This window comes from Mustela putorius, unplaced genomic scaffold, assembly GCF_011764305.1.
Source record: "Mustela putorius furo isolate JIRA1106 unplaced genomic scaffold, ASM1176430v1.1 tig00000228_pilon_pilon_pilon, whole genome shotgun sequence".
NCBI classification, from domain to species: domain Eukaryota; kingdom Metazoa; phylum Chordata; class Mammalia; order Carnivora; family Mustelidae; genus Mustela; species Mustela putorius.
This window is the reverse complement of record NW_025421322.1, coordinates 38,703,047-38,720,502: the sequence shown is the minus strand read 5'-3', so window position 1 is coordinate 38,720,502 and position 17,456 is coordinate 38,703,047. Positions and strand designations below refer to the sequence as shown.

At 49.1% G+C, this 17,456-nt stretch overlaps 1 protein-coding gene across 26 annotated transcripts in view; it reads left to right on the top strand.

Moving 5' to 3' along the window:
- Positions 1 to 17,456, top strand: part of PTK2 (protein tyrosine kinase 2) — a 246,281-nt gene that overhangs the window by 96,570 nt on the left and 132,255 nt on the right. For all 26 annotated transcript variants that reach the window (XM_045078169.1, XM_045078191.1, XM_045078190.1 and 23 more), the window contains one exon: positions 6,974 to 7,061. In XM_045078169.1, the coding sequence (XP_044934104.1) occupies positions 6,974 to 7,061 (88 nt within the window). The remainder of the gene's footprint in view (positions 1 to 6,973; positions 7,062 to 17,456) is intronic.

Genomic DNA, 17,456 nt, shown 5'->3' with positions numbered 1-17,456 from the left:
GAGTGTATGTCCTTAGCAGTGTTTTCACACTGACACATCGTGCAGGGCACTTGGCTCACTTTATCAAGTTTCTTATTGTGATAGTCTGATCGGGTGGTGGGGCCTCACCTTTTGCCGTTTTACCTGTGAGAAACCTGAGGCTTCATGAGGCTTAACAGCCACCTCGAGCTCCTATGGCTCCCGTGGGTGGAGGAGAGAGAGTGGGTCTGTGTACTCAGCTGTCCTCTGCTCCTGTGTGAGACACGGACGTACGAAAACCGGAGCGATGGGCAGTGTTTGCCCTGGCCAGCAGGCATCTTCCTGGCTCAGTGGCTTTGTGTGGGCCGCTGGACGCCTGGCTTTCGTTCTGAGAAGTAGGATCGTATTCAGATGAAGTGCCAGGGCTCGCAGAGTAACATGTCGGTTTCTACTCTTGGGAGGTTTTCAAACATAGACTGTGTGTGTGTGTGTGTGTGTGTGTGTGTGCGTGTGCGCGCGTGCCGTCTGCCACAGGATCTGTTGAGGTTGCCCAATGACACTGAGGCAGAAACTTGCTCACCTGGGTCCCCAGCGCTTCCAACACCTCCGCAAACCAACTTGGGGCACACCGTGTGCTTCTAACTGTGGCGGGCAGTGGGGCCTTACAGAGACGTCCTGCCTCGCCACTGGGGAAACGGAGGGCTGGTGGGAGAAACGGCAGTCCTTGGGGGAAGAGTAACAACAAAGTTAGACCCCCAATACTCAGAGACCCGCTTGAGACGGGTCAGATGAGAAAAAAGTATAATGGAAAAGAGAGTTGAATGTGTCTCTGGGCCTGGAGTAGGAAGTTTAATACCCCCAAAACGTTTAGCTACAACAGATTTAACTTTATTAAGATAAAGAACTTCCGTGTACCCAATGTATATTTTTAAAGGGGCAAAAGCAAGCTGCAGCTGGGGGGGAGATAATGTGCAACACACGTGACGAACAGAAGATGATGCCGGGGGTTCTCCTGATGGGTGTGGAAGTGGCACACGATTCACTAGGTGGGCCAGAGACACGGTGGTGTTATGTCGTGACAGAGAAAACCAGCCTGGCAGTCATCACAGGCAGCCGCTGTCGGCTTCATGAGCCCGTTAGGGAGATGGGAATCTGGACCCAGGATCCATCTGCAACTCTCTGTGTGGCAAAAAAAGTGAACTGTTGACAGCAGAGGACGAGGGCGGCGCCGGCAGGCTCTTGCCCGCGCTGCTGGTGAGAAGGTAAAGGGGCGAATCTCTCTGGCAAACGACTTGAACTTCCAGCCGCTGCGCACTCTGCAGTCCTGCAGCTCCTTCAGGTTTTGTCCTGGAGAGACTCTTGGGGTTCTGCACGGGGCTGGAGATGCAGGAGGGTCGCACACGTGAAAATGGGTGCACGGGGAGACGCGCAGCGGGTTGGCCGAGTGTTGGCCACGCTGCCTCCTGACAGACGCGGTGTCGTGGAGTCCACTGAGTACCACGGAGCTGCACTTTATAAAGAGACTGGGTTTTTTGTAACGTCAGTTTTACCTCAGTTAAAAAAAAACTAAGTCCTAGAAGACAACATAGAGCATGATAAGCTTTTATAAGATGAAGGAAAAAAACTTGAAAGAGTTTTGTGGGGACCACATCAGTTGAGTGAGACAGTGTGGCTGATCTCAGTGAAGGACCAGAAGGGAATCACCCAGAGCCTCTCCGGGAGGAGCAGCCTGTCCTGCCAGTCACCATGACGGAGACATCCCAGGGACGAGGGCGGAGCCCTGGGGTTCGGAGGCAGGGCTCTGCGAGTCACCCCCCGTGGAGACACATGCTTCCAGTCTGCCCAGGAGGGAGCAGGGGCCTGCCTCCCTGTCACTGGGCTCCTCAGAGGGCCCAGCTGAGCAGGGAGTAGTTGTCAGGACCCTCAGTTCAGCCCCAAAAGTCTCAGTCCCGATACTGTCCTAACCATTACCGCAGCAAACAGTGTCCTGCGGTTCGGAGCGATTGTCGTCAGATTTCCATTTTAAAGTTCTGCACTTAGATCTTTCTAAAGAACCGAATTTTGGTAATGAAATTTCAGTTATCTGGAGTGACCTGTGTAGAGTGGTGTGTTTGGCTTAGTCAGATGTAAACAGACTGTCAGCGCTTTGGGGGGAATGGCCCAGTCCTTCGTGATGTCGAATCCAGGACTTCGAGGGCCGGGTCTGAGAGGTGGCTCGTGTGGCCTTTGAGAGAGGACCGTGGGGCTCTGCCGAGCGCGCGAGGACCATCCTCCTCCTCGTTGCCGGGCGGGCTTCCCGCCTCCCGCCCAGCCCTGCCCCGTGCCTGCGAGAAGCGGTCCCTTTCTCTGCAAGGACTGGACTGCTTCCAGTCCTCGGCAGGGGAAAAAGTCTCTCACAGGGAGGAGAAGTGCCTTTTTCAAAGACGACGAGTGAACATGAGTAATGGTAGTTTGGAAGCGTTCCTTTATGTTCCCTATGTTACCTCAAAATCACACCGACTCCGCCCAGGCCTTCCTTTACAAGCAAGTCTTCCGGTGGAGCCCTGCACTGCCGAGCTTTGAAGCAGAGTGACAGCAACGCACTCCCCGGCAGGTTTGGAAGGGATACCTTTAAAATGCGGACGGACTTTGAGCTCGCTGGCTGTTAATGACACATCCGCTGCCTCCGCCCCAGACAGGAGCAGCAGGAAGACAGGTCCGTTTCTGTTTCCGCTGGGTCTGCGGCTGCAGGCCGACTCCGGCCAGGCTGGCTAGAGAGGGGTTCTGTGGGTGCTGTTAACCTCAAGTATGGAACAGTCAGTCTGTGAACTTCTTTTTGTTCTCGGTGTGTCTCAGAAGTTTCCAGAATAGAACACAGAAGTCCTGTGTACCCTTCACCTTGCTTCCCTAAAATGGTGAAACTTTCGTAAATATAGTACAGTAATTGAAACCAGGAACTTAACACTGATACGGTATTATTAACTGTACACAGATGCTACTCAGATTTCTGCGATTGTCCCACTTAACACCCCTTTCCCGGTCCAGGATACCATGTGGTTTTCACTCTCTCCTTAAATCTTCTCTAATCTGGGACAGTTCCTCTGCCTATGTCCCTCATGACCTTGACACTTGAGGAATACTGGCTGGGTATCTGTACCGTGTCCTTCCACAGGGGCTGCTCTGGGGTTTTCTCATGGTGGCGCTGAGGTTGCATGTGGTTCGCAAGACTGCTACAGCCGGGCTGTGGAAGCCATCGTAGCACATCTGATCAGGAGGTCTGTAGCGATGATGGGACTCCTGTGTACGGGTGTTTTCAACTTGGATCGTTTGGTTTAAGGTGGTGGCCAGGTTCCTGCCCCATAAAGTCACTGTTTTCTCCTCTGTCATTGAGAAGTACCTGCTGGGGGATAAGTGTATTGCGACTCTGCAGAGACCCTGTTTCTCATGGATTTTCACCCGTTAATCTCAGTACCATGGATGATTGTTTCTTACAGCTGTTACTGCTAGAATTTTTACCTAATGATGAATTTCTATTTCCATTCTTCTTTTGGGGGTTTCTAAATGGAGGTCCCTTGTCAGAAAGAGCTGTCAGTACCACAGTGTTTGCAAGGCCCGTCAAGAAACACAGCATCTGTGTTGTTTCTGGAAGTTGTGCCTTGTTTACTTCACGACACACAGATGGGCCAGCTGACCCTTCTCAGTATCACGGCTAACGGATTCTTGGTCCAACACTTCCTACTCCACTCCGCCATTAGCTGGTCAGCTTGTGGGTATCTTGGTGCTCATTGTGGGAGGTGAGACTGAGGAGGTTAGTTCAGTGGCCTCCAGAGGAAGTTATTACTTAGAAGAAGCAAAAAGATTATTTATTTGGGGCATGTTCTCTTGAGCTGCTGTCCAGAAATCCATGGAATGGCGTATAGCAGAATAGTAGAAATGCTCAGGATGCTGTCGAGCTCTTAGAGTGGTAACAGAAGGGCAAGGAGGGCGGCTAGTTTCGTGGACAGGAGGGGGTGGGGATGTCAGCCCTCTCGGGCCAGTAGGCTGTGGGGCTGGGTGCTGCGGTTAGGGACTGAGCCAGGGTGATGGCCTGCGATTAGATCGGGCAGACTTGGGCAGTTCGGCAGGGCTGTGGGGGACAGACACGCTAGACACTGCGGACTGAAGCAGGGACCAGAATCCTCACGATCTGAAGAGCGTGCCTCCCTGTCCATGCTTCGGGTCAGTCCTGCTCCCCTGTTCTTGAGCCGCAGCGGCCTTCTCTTGGTCTCGTTCTGCGTTGTGGCCTTCGTGCATGTTCTCGCCGCAGAGGGGTCCCAGTCTGCTACTTCATACCTGTGGGGCCTTGGGCCGCTTATGTAATGCCCTGAGCTTTCTCCCATCCGTGAAAACAGGGTCATTACTTCTCAGCCAGGGTACTGCGCTCGCCTCCGGGCCTCCTGCTTCTTCCTCTGTTGTCTGTCCTTCACACAACAGTGTGTAGACCTGCCTGGTCTGAGGAACGTCTGTCCCGCAATTACCCTGCTGTTCTCTGAGCCCCATAGTCCCGATGCGCAGGGGCCTCTGTGATCTGCCGCCTCCCGAGCCCGCCTTCCCTGCTGCCCGCCTGCTCAGTGCTCGTGCTCAGTGCGGTCGAGCCGCACTTGCCTTCCCACACATCCTCTCTCCTCAGGGCCGCCCCCCCATTCTCTTCCATCAGAGCAGAACTCTTGTCCCTGCACATAACTGAATGACGCCTTTCCCCCGCTCAGATCTTCCTTCAGATCTCCTTGGATCAGAGTGTCCTCTGGGGCTACCTGTGCAGAGCGATCTGTTGTCACTTGTCGCTCCCCTTACCGAGCTTCTTTGCCTGTGTCCCGCTTACTGCAGCCCCCGAGATATCTGTGCATTTGCTGTCTGACTTCCACCACCAGTCGTATCTCAGATTTTCGAGGGCTGGCGCTTGGCCTGTTTATTCAGTGGCATCTCCCCAGCCCCTGGAGCTGTGCCTCGGATGGGGTTGGCACGGGAATCAGTATTTGCGGAGTGACGGCTGATGCCATCAGTAAGTCGTGGAGCCCGCGCCAATGTGGGCCAGGGAGTGTGCGCGGGCTTCTGCGCTCACTCTCTCACTTATTTCCCGACGAGCTTGGGACCAAGGCACAGAGAGGTGGTGGCAGACCGTGGGTGGGCCACGGAGCCAGAGTCCCAGCCCAGGACACCCCCTCCGGAGCCCGCGTTCTTCCTGCTTCTGGCAGGACCATAGCGGGGTACGAGGCCGCTCGTACTCCGAGCTCGTACTCCGCATGTCCTTATCACCATCCCTGTCGGGCCCTGAGGAGTCCTGGAGTGTCCACGGAGCTGTCGTCAGCATGGTCAGGCTGCCGGCTGGTCACAGTGTTTGATCCGGGTCTGTTGCCTTACCCTCAAATGCGGTAACATTCCTAGCAGAAGCCTTCTGTCCTGTTTGATCCTGAACGTGCAGCCTCGGGCCGGCTGCAGCTGCTTGTAGAGCCCCGTCTTCCAGTCTGCTAACGGGCACTTGCTCCGCTTCTGTTCTCTGACGGGGATGTGGCGTAGAAGTGGTGCGGGGGACTTAGAACGTGCTGGCAGTAATGAACTCTAGCGTGTTCCTCAAGGGACCGCCCCACGTGCAGCGTCTGGAGTGACTCGTTGACCTCGATCTGAGGAGGAGCAGAAGGGAGGCTCACCGTTGGGCAGTTGCGTATTTTAATGAGGGCAGACACTCCACCGTCTTAGCGGGGCTTGTGTGTGTGTGTACCTTGCATTTTTTCCGCTCTTAACTAACCAAAAGAATCGTGTTACTTCTTTATTGGCATGTTTCCCTTGTGAGACTATTAAGTTTTTTTAAACATCAGTAAATAAAACTTTTTAAGAAAAAACAGATCTTCCTATAACCTTTGGGTAGGCAAATATTTTTACGAACAAAACACTAAAAGAATTTCCCAAAAAGAGAAAGAATAAATAGGGCAACATAAAAATTATGAGCTTTATTCCTCGACAGATAACATTAAAATAAAAAGATTTTTCAAATAATTTTTACAAGACGCCGCCAAAGAGTGAAGACAGGAGTCTAGCAATGGCCTCACACCCTGAATGTGTAAGACAGCTGGGGGTGGGAGAGGGAGACCCACAGCCCTTTAGAAGAAACAGATGTTTCACAAAAGGAGATTTCCTTTTCGGCAGTCATCAGATGAGGCCGTTGGCGGTCCACCCTACTGCGGCAAGTACTGGTGACTACAAGGAAGAGACATGCTGGGCGGAGAGATCCAGAACACTGCATGCTGGTGGGACTTTAAACGGGTGTGGCTTCTTCAGCTCCCTGACGGGTGGCACCTGCTAACGCAGGGGTGTGTGTGTGTGTGTCTGTCTGTCTGTCTGTCTTATACTCCCAGTCTGTGCCTGTAAAGGACATGGGGAAGAGAGAGAGAGGGAGAGAGCATTCTGGTGAAATTTGTTTCCACCACTCTTGAAGTGCTTCCTGAACAATTAACTAGTTTATGCTTAGAGGAAGAAAAAAAAAGAGTGTTGGTATCCTCATAATAGCTAAAGAAGCAGGAATAACTCAAATGGCCCTTAGCAGTGGTGTGATATTTCATGCAACACTGTGAGCTCAGAGCAACCGTCAGCTTCTAGATAGGCTGAGTCTCACAAGCAGGTCAGTGAGTGAAGAAAGGCCAGACAGGAAAGGGTATGTTCTGTGTGGTTCCATGCGCATGTCAGCCGTCGGGGGAGGTCTGGGGAGGTGCTGCCCCTGCCCTGGGTGGACAGTGACTGCTAGGACCGGGTGCCTTCTGGGCTTCTTTCTGCTCTGTCCCTTGCAGGATCATTGAGCTCTGCTCTGGACACTGAGGTGCACGTCTTTGTGCTAATAAGTTTGAAAATTGATGGTTAAAAATTACTTGTATTTTAAGTTACTTTTAAGATAATATTTCAGAGTAATTGGTTATGCCATAGTTATAATAATGCTGTAATTGTAGACTATGAATTGAGAAAATTATTTATTTCTGATTTTTCTATTTTGTGAATTATTTTTTAGATATGAATTGAGAATTCGTTATTTGCCAAAAGGATTTCTAAACCAGTTTACTGAAGACAAGCCAACTCTGAATTTCTTCTACCAACAGGTATACGAGAACACTCTAATGTACCTTATTCTTTGTGACTTTGAATCCTACTTACTACATGGTTTTATTTTAGAATTTGATTTAAGCTAACATTTGGGAGAATGTGTATTTGTCACAGTATGACACTGAGAGACTTTTAACCAGTAAGAAATTTTGAATTTTTGACCCGGAATTCTTATACGCTTAGGTAGATCTTTAAAGATACTTCTTTTGTGTGGTACAGCGAATCCTAAGCAATACAAGCCTTGGTCTGTCTTTAACTCAAGTACCGTTACCATGCCCGAGTATCCGCAGGCCGGGCCCATGTGGAATTTATTGTCGGAGCCACCGAGAGTCACAGAATCTCGAGAGCAGTTTGCACAATAAAGGCAGAATTGACTTTTGTTTTTGCACTGAGTAACTTCCCCTTTACCCCTTCACATATTAGTTGGGCAACACTCGTGTGGCGTGAACGAACCAATAGAATTTTACGACCAAATACATGTCGCTTGTTCGTTTCCACGAAGAGTGACAAAAAACAGGTGTGAGGACCGGCTGACATGTGCGTGCACATTCTACAGCCAGAAGCACGGGGTCCTTCCTCGTTTTAATAGAAATATTTATTATCTGTCTGTGGTTGGTTAAGAGCGCAGAGGAACTAAATGAGATCGTCTGCACCCTAAATTCCTCACCCGGGCGGGGATCTCCTGCGAACAGGACGCGTGCTCAGTCCCCCGCTGTCGGGAAGCGCAGAGGGCATGGCCGTGCCGGGAGCTTCTGCTGACCCCGTGGAGGCGCAGAGCCCACGCGCTGTCCTGGGAGGGGTCATGTGAGGGGTCCCCAGCTTCGCAGACGAGGAAGAGTCGTACTTTCGGAAACATGGTGCATCTTAATCTGAGTTAAAAAGTTTGGAGAAGAAAGGGGTGAGGAGCTGAGGCCCCCATCGTGAAAAGGGAAGGCTGTAGGTTTCCTCCCGCAGAGTTAGGGGAGCTATTTAAGGAATGTAGTCCGTGAACGTCTCGAGGAGAATTTTTGTCCTTGGGAAGTCAGACCACACTGATGGCGCTGGCATCCGTCATGGACCGGATGGGTCTAAGGCGGCTGCCAGCAGGTGAGGGGACTCTCCAGCCATGCAGGCAAGAAATGGGGGAGACAGAGGGGTGCCTGGAGCACATCCAGCAGTGGATTTGATGGGATTGGGAGACGGGATCAGACGCGAAAACGAGGGTGTGGATTGCATCAGTCCAGCTGCCTGATGGCGGGAATGAGAAGACATGGCTCACTTCAGAAGGAAGGCAGTAGCCGGGTAGGTCGTTTTCTTTCCTGATGTGAGAAACCTGCGGGTTCCTGCTGGGGAGACCCACGCTGTGAGCGCAGGATGCCAGGACGCTGCTCCCAGGTACTGGGCCTGTTTTCTCACCGCATCGGGAGCGGGAAGCGTGAGGGCCGGGGCCTGACGGGAGCTTGGGGAGGTTGAGCGCGACGCAGAGTTGCATGGGAGGGGGGTTTGCACTTGGCAACACGGAAAGAGGAGAGTCAAGTTTTGATGCAGTGGAGATTGTTGGGGACCCGCTCGTACCACAGGGGTGACTTCGGTTACGAGCTGCCCTGGGGCGTGCTTCCCCAGCTCGGCGGCGGCGACTGACGAGCCTCGTGCTGGAGCGAAGCAGGTGACGGGCGTTAGCTGGTGGGTTTGCCTTGTGTTCTCGCTCTTGTCTCTGATCTTTGTCACTGTTGGCGTAATTTCTTTGAGATGATCCACCCCTGAGGAAATCCATGACTGCTTTAGTGACACCGATCTCTACAATTCGCAGTCAGGCCTCATTGGCTCGCAGTCCCTCCGTTTTATAACTTGGGGCCAGCCTCGCAGCCGACCGCGTTCTTGGTCCCCCCGCGCTGCGACCTGCTGCCCTTGTTTCTCCTTGGACGGGACCTTGCTTCTGTCTCCGACTAAAAGTACCGCGTGTGCTGGTGTGGCCCCAGCTTCCCCTTCCTCCGGAGACCTCTCTCACCACGGTCTGTGTTGTTCAGCAGTCTTTAGAGGACCCAAGAGGTGGGGAGCGCACATCCCATCGTGCGCTCACCGTGCGTGCAGCGGCCCAGCTGTCCCATCGGGTAAGATGCACAGCTCTGTCACCTATCCCGTGAGTGAGGTGGGGTTGTCCGTCCTTCCCGTGCCCCGCCAGTCTTCCACATTGGTCTGTAGGCAGCACCAGGCCCTGGAGCAGTCGGCAGTTACTGTCTGTGAACATGACACGCGTGTGAGCTCACCTTCTGGGACGGGACATGTCCCTCTCTGTCCCGTGCACCTCCACCCCACCCTCTGCTTTCTCCGTTCCTGTACTTTCTCTCACAACCTGACCCTTCTTAATCTCTTACAGCTGTTCAGTCATTTGGCACATTTTTAGGAAGTCCCCAGAATACTCTGAAACATTACTCAAAGTATCTTTATCCTAAATAATTGCTGTCATTTTTTGTGTGACTTTACGGTATTCTCCCACGGACCTGTGTTTTAAAAGAAATACAAGAGCCATTGTGATACCGCCCATTGCCCACATCGAAGGCTGATCCATGCCCGTGTCCCAGGGACAGGAGACAGAGGGAGGTAAAGGTGTGTGCAGAGTCCAGGGGGAGGGCAGGGGAAGGACTGTTGTCACCACCAGTGAGTTGGCAGCTGTACTAAGAGCCATGAGTGCACTCCTACCCTCCGGGTCGCGTGTGGCAGTGTCGGCAGCGGGTGCGGAAGAAACAGTGGACTGTGGGCAGTTCGATAGTCACCATGATGCTTACCCTTGCAGGGGCGCACGGTAAAGGTAAGACGGACACGGGCGTGTGTGCGGGTGCTCATCGGAGCAGGGCTCTACCGGAAGGGGAACCGGAGCCTTGCTCGGTAAGGTCGGTAAGAGGTTCCTCAGATAAGTTGTGTGGAGCATCAGATATGTGCGTCCGTCCTGATCCAAGCGCCGCAGCCGCGTCCGCACACGCGGGAGCTGTGATGCTGATGCTGGCGCTTACCGCCGCCCTGCATAGAACATGTGTGGTTCTGCTCGTGGGAGAAGACATGCTTACTGTTGTTTCTACCCTGACCTAACAAGAGTCGTGCAAGGAGCATGGTTTTTGCGTTGCTGCTTTGACAAGGACCTATGTGTTTACTCAGCTCCTTGTGCTAAGCTCTCAGTGCAGAAGCTGTCCTGTTGCACACGTGGGCATTCCAGCGCTGTCACAGGTGACCCGTGTGCTCACTTGTGTAGGCAGGACCAAGATTGGGACAGGCCTCATGCCACCATTGGAAATCAGCTAGGAGTTCAGAGCTTTCCCCTGTTTAAACACGTGCACTTGTGCACATGCACGCGCATACACACACACACACAGCATAAATAAAACTGTGGCCCTTCAGCGGCTGTTTGTAGCCAAGGTCTACTTAATTGTGAATGGATCTGAAGTATTTTGTGAGAACCTTTTTTTCTCTTCTTTTTCCCTTTTTAAAAAAATTAACATATAATGTATTATTTGTCCCAGGGGTACAGGTCATGAATCATCAGACTTACACACTTCACAGCACTCACCACAGCACAGACCCTCCCCAGTGTCCATCCCCAGCCACCCTATCCCCACTCCCCACCCCCTACCAGCCCTCCGTTTGTTTCCTGAGATTCAGAGTCTCTTACGGTTTGTCTCCCTCCCGATCCCATCTTGTTTCATTTTTTCCCTCCCTACTCCCCACGACCCCCGACCCTGCCTCTCAGCTTCCTCGTACCAGGGAGATCATGTGATAATTGTCTTTCTCTGACTGACTTATTTCACTCACCATGATGCCCTCTAGTTCCATCCACGTTGCAAATGGCAAGATTTCATTCCTTTTGATGGCTGCATAATATTCCATTATGTGTGTATATAGATATATATATACCACATCTTCTTTCTCCATTCATCTGTTGATGGACATCTAGGTTCTTTCCATAGTTTGGCTATCGTGGACATTGCTGCTATAAACATTCGGGTGCACATGCCCGTTCAGATCACTACATTTGTATCTTTAGGGTAGATACAGTAGTGCGATTGCTGGGTCATAGCTCTATTTTCAACTTCTTGAGGAACCTTCATGCTGTTTTCCAGAATGGCTGTACAGCTTGCACTCGTATTTTGTAAGAACTTGAGTGTGGAAATTTTCACTGAGTTCAGGGATAAGTTACCTAATAGAAGCCTCAGAGTTAAATGACACCTGTTCTATAATTTTTAAAATCTTTTTTCTATTGATGAAAATATGTAAGGTGTATACATATATGTGTATGTATATTTCCACTGGATTCCAGGCTAAATGGATCCATTTTTAGGAGGACCAGAATTTGATAACCTTGATTCTTTTTAACTATTTAGTTTGGTAGCACCCAATATGTGTATGCTTTTGTGAGGTGTGATAGTTAGTACTAGCGTGAGTGCTCGGATGCTACAGCCCAGATGAAGAGAACACACCTGCTGTCTCCTGGTCCCCGTCCCTGTCCCACCCCTGCCCCCACACTTTTCACTCCATGCACTCAGCCACGGTCCTATGTGTCCGTCATCCCCTGCTTACTTCCCCTTGCAAGTTGGTCACATTTGACAGTGAGTGCGTGTTTGGTTCTGGCGTAGGGTGCGAGCTGCCCGAGACCCCCGAGCCCTCTGCATTCCCTCAGCGGCCTGACTCGCATTTGCATATTGTTTTGTATGTCACCCAGCTCATAGAAGCATTCCAGAAGATTAAAAATGTTTGATTCTGCGCTTTTAGTTGTTTTCAGTGAGCAGTCTCATCAGGACATTTGGTCCACTGTGTTGGTGGAAATGGAAGTTATCATAAGGCTATTTAAACATGGATCCCGTGTGGTTCATTTCTAGAATAATTTTGAACTGTGGTTAGAGTCTGTGGTTCATTTGATGCTAGTCCAGATTTGTTTAGACCTGTTTCAGCACCTCCCACCTGCTGAGGTTGTTTCAAGGTTCTGGTTTTGCTGGAGGAGAACGTGTCTTCTGTGAGTGTTGGGCACAGAGGGTGACGAACACCCGTGAATTCGAGATTGTTGGCAGTGTTGTTCAGGCCTCCCATGTGGCTGGGATTCGTTTTTCCTGCTTCTGGGTACAGGTCAGGCCAGGGAGCATTCTCTCTCGGAGCTTGGATGTTCATTATTGCTGTTGAGAAGTTGGCTGTCATCCTGTCTCTGAAGGTGGTCTGTCCTTCCTCTCTGGCCAGCTTGTCCTTCGTGTTCTGCAGTTCTGTTACAAATCAGGTGTGGATCTCCACTCATTTCTTCCTGCTTGGTCTGTGATGTGCTCCCTCTACCTGGGGGCTCATCTCTTTTCATCAGTTCTGGAAATGTCTTATGATTTTGACTCGGACCTCGCCTTTTCTCCCTTCTTCATGACTTGGCCTGAGGCCTCCGCGCGGGTCCACGTTAGAACCTCTCTGGCTGCCCTCCCTGTGCATCCACTTCCTTCTCCTGTCTCAGCGCTTTGTCCCCCTGGGATCTACAGTTCAGGTAAACCCATCACATCATCACCAACTCTTCTCAGCCGCAACCAGCTTGGATGGGTAATGCATTTGTTGAGTTCTTATCTAGCATGTGTTAAAGTTGTGTGTCCCTTCCCCCTTTAAGAGAATCCACTAGGCCATCATTCATGGCTCTTACGGTTTGCTGATTTTTCTGCCTTTATTTCTGTACCATTTCTTGTAGAGGTCATGTCTCTTCTGAATTGTAACATCTGAAATTCTTGGACCTGACGTCTGTTGGTGCTGGCTTACACTCTTAGTAATGCATGTCCCTGTGTGTTTGTTACGAGCTGTTCTTTTGTTGAATTTCACATGTGGGAATCTTTAGGGTCTAGCTGGGCAACTGGTAAACACTCCTGAGTGTTACCTGTTTTGTGATCTCTGTTTCAGAAGAACATATATTTTTTATTACTTTGGTTCTTTTATCAGGGTAGAAATAAAAGAATGATGTTTAGATTGCCTCTACCACCATTCTGATCCTGTGAAACAGAGAGCACTTACAATAAACTACCTTCATTTTATTATCTTACAATTTCATTGGTGCCCACTATTCATTTTGTCCATGGTTCTGGATGGTGTCCTGCAGAAAGCAGTGTGCCAGTGGGTGTGTTGAGGGTTGGGTTACTGGTTGGACATTATCCTGTGGATGCAGTTTCATTTAAAGATGTCCCAATGTGAGATACTGCAAGTGATTCACCAAATGTTTTTGACCCATTTTAGAATATTCTGAAAGCTATTAATCTGCACACTCTAAAAATAAACTGGAATCTTATTATAACCCTATTCACTGTAGAGCAAAAGTTATAAAACTAAGTTTTGACGCTGAAGCTAATGGCTCATTTTAAAACAAGGAAAGTATGTCTAACCCCAAAATCAAACTTTTCCTTTGCCATATAACATTTTATTCCTTGTTATCTCTCTGAAATCTCATTTCAGAAAGAATTGCATTTGATTGGCAACCTTCTGCAAATAGTGGTGGCCATTATGAGAAGAGCGAGGCCCATGTTTGGTCAAGAAGTTGTCATATGAACTCAAATTGTATCGATGTAGAACTTATATACAAATCATTTGGCACTCGAAATTTTCAGCTCTTGGGATGCATGGGTCAGACATGGAGTTCCCATTGTTTTCCCCTACAAATATTTAAGATTAAAATGAGTACAGTTGACCCTTAAGTAATGTCAGGGGTGACGGGTGCTGACCCCCTGCACAGTCATAAATCCATGTATGACTTTTGATCCCCCCCACAGAACTTAACTACTAATAGCCTAGCCTGATCAGAAGTAAACTTTAGTAATAATGTAGTCAATTAACACATATTTTATATGGTGTATGTGTTATATACAATATTCTTACAGTAAAGTAAGCTAGAGATTAAAAAAATGTCATTAAGGAAGTCATAGGGAAGAGAAGATACATTTATAGGACTGTACCGTGTTTATAAAAAAAAACAAACCCATGCATGAGGGGACCCCCGCAGTTCAAACACGTGTTCCTGTGTTACCTGCATATTCCATCCGTCCTGTCCTGGACATACTACCTGTAGCATAATTATGACTTACTTGACAAAAGGAGTTCCGGTAGGAAGTTGAAAGGAGATACCAAGGTGGGAGCTGTCCCTCACCCTGAGGAGTAGAATCTGGAAGTGCCTGGGGAAGTTCTGAGGTACCAGGATGTGTGATTTCTTATTCCTGTGATTTTTATTTGAATTTTTTATCTTTACAAGTTTTTATTCAGATATTTGCATTATCAGAAATTGATATCCTTATCTGTATTTTCTTGGCTATAAAGCGTTCTGTCAGTTAAAACATTTTGAAATGGCAGCTCCATGTGGGAGATTTTTAAAATTTTTTATTCTTTTAATACCTGACTTTTTAAAAACATTTTAATTTAATTTTATTTTTTCAGTGTTCCAAGATTCATTGTTTATGCACCACACCTGGTACTCCTTGTAATATGTGCCCTCCTGAATACCCACTACCAGGCTCACCCATCCCCCCACCCCCCACTCCAAAACCCTCAGTTTGTTTCTCAGAGTCCACAGTATCTCATGTTTCCTCTCCCCCTCCAATTTCCCCCAATTCACTTTTCTTCTCCTTCTCCTAATGTCCTCCATATTATTCCTTATTCTCCATAAGTAAGTGAAACCTTATGATAATTGACTCTCTCTGCTTGACTTATTTCACTCAGCATAATCTCCTCCAGTCCCGTCCATGTTGATACAAAAGTTGGGTATTCATCCTTTCTGATGGCTGTGTAATATTCCATAGTGTATATGGACCACATCTTCTTTATCCGTTCGTCCGCTGAAGGACATCTTGGTTCTCTCCACAGTTTGGTGACCATGGCCATTGCTGCTATGAACATTGGGGTGCAGAGGGCCCTTCTTTTCACTACATCTGTATCTTTGGGGTAAATACCCAGTAGTGCAATTGCAGGGCCATAGGGAAGCTCTGTTTTTAATTTCTTAAGGAATCTCCACACTGTTCTCCAAAGTGGCCGCACCAACTTGCATTCCCACCAAGTGTAAGAGGGTTCCCCTTTCTCCACATCCTCTCCAGTACACATTGTTTCCTGTCTTGCTAATTTTGGCCATTCTAACTGGTGTAGGGCGGTATCTCAATGTGGTTTTAATTTGAATCTCCCTGATGGCTAGTGATGATGAACATTTTTTCATGTGTCTGTTAGCCATTTGTATGTCTTCTTTGGAGAAGTGTCTGTTCATGTCTTCTGCCCATTTTCTTGACATGATTATCTGTTTTGTGTGTGTTGAGTTTGAGGAGTTCTTTATAGATCTTGGATATCAGCTCTTTGTCGGTAGAGTCATTTTTGAATATCTTCTCCCATTCCGTGGGTTGCCTCTTTGTTTTGTTGACTGTTTCCTTTGCTGTGCAGAAGCTGTTGAGCTTGAGGAAGTCCTAAAAGTTCATTTTTGCTTTTGTTTCCTTTGCCTTTGGAGACAGGTCTTGAAAGAAGTTGCTGTGGCCGATGTCGAAGAGGTTACTGTCTATGTTCTCCTCTAGGATTCTGATGGATTCCTGCCTCATGTTGAGGTCTTTTTTCCATTTCGAGTTTATCTTAGTGTACAGTGTAAGAGAATGGTCACGTTTCATTCTTCTATACATAGCTGTCCAATTTTTCCAGCACCATTTATTAAAGAGACTGTCTTTTTTCCACAGGATATTTTCTCCTGCTGTGTTGAAGATCTATTTGACCATAGAGTTGAGGGTCCGTATCTGGACTCTCTACTCTGTTCTGTTGGTCTATGTGTGTTTTCGTGCCAGTACCATGCTGTCTTGAATACCTGACATTTTCAGTGTGGGAATTGTCAGTTGTCATTTTTCCCCCAAAAAGGTAAAATACATATGGGTCCAAGTCTGACTTATTTGAAGGTGTATTTTCTGTACTTATTTGATAGATTGAGTAATGGACCTTTCTTCTTCTTTTGTCACTTCTGTATACTTCAAGAAGTACTCATGGTATTGAGCATGTAGGTAAACCTTGCATACTTGCTCTGTTCGACACATTTCTTGGTCATCCCTCTGTATGAAAGACTTTAGAAACGGGAAGGCATTATACATTTGCCTTCAGCCCACCTCATGGACTTGGACAGACTATCACACTGGTAGGATCACTGGGCGTGGGACCCCCAGAACCAGCCTTAAAGCTTAGTCACTCACTAGGAGGATTTATAGAACTTGGGTTGTTTGATTCTCTCACAGAGTAAGAAGAAAAAACCTCATGAATATAAACAGTTCTTGCCACAGAAGGACGTCCAAACACACGGTGTTTCTCGAAGTAGGAAATTGACATCAACATGGACGCAGATTAATTTGAAAAACCAAACACAGGACTCCTGGCGGCTCAGATGGTCAGCGCAGACTCTTGGTTTTGGCGTGGGGCGTGATCTCAGGGTTGTGAGGTGGCCCCACGTCGGGCTGTGTGCTCAGCGTGGAGCGTGGGGTTCTCTCTCCCCGGCAGCCCTCCCCTGCTCGCACACTCTCTCTCTCTGAAACAAATAAATAAAATCTTTAACAGCAAGCAAAACCAACACCAGCTCTCAGAGGTCTTCTCTTAGAAGATGCGTGCTCCCGTGCTGCACTTGGGAACAGTGTACAGCAGCTATCTGTGGCATAAAGAGAGACTGTGACATGATGTCAGGCGAAGCAGGCGGTGTGTGGGAAGTCATTTCGTGAGCCCCTGCGGGCGGCGGGATGTGTTCTTCACCTACCCTGCGTCGTCTTCCCATGGAGGAAGATTGTGGTCTTTGCTGTGGGAGAGTTTGCAGGAGATACGGCCACACACTGTAGGGTCGGCCAACTGGTGCTTGAGCCCTCACTCTTACAACACTCGCTGTGTGACCGCGGGTGACCTGACTTCCCTGATCTTTCTGTGTAAAATGGGACGACTAACCCCTGCCTTGAAGACTTGTTGTAAAGATTGCAGACGACATCTGTGACAGGGCGGGTCCTCGGCCCTGGCAGGCGCTCCTTGAATAACAGGCAGCCCCTCTGCTGTCACCCTCATTCTCTCTAGGCTCGTTCTAAGCCTTTTTTTTTCTTTTAAAGAATTTATTTATTCATTTGACAGACAGAGGTCACAAGTAGGCAGAACAGTAGGCAGAGAGAGAGGGGGAAGCAGGCTCCCTGCTGAGCAGAGAGCCCGATGCAGGACTTGACCCCAGGACCCTGGGACCAGACCCAAGCCGAAGGCAGAGGCCTTAACACACTGAGACACCCAGGTGCCCCTTGTTCTAAGCCTTTAAGTTGGGGGCGGCGGTGCTGTCCTCTCACGGTGGTGCGACAAACTCCAGGACACGTCACATACACGTAGGTCTGCCGGCCAGGGAGCGTGGTGTGCTTACTTGAAGCAGTTTTATCCACATATACTTAAAT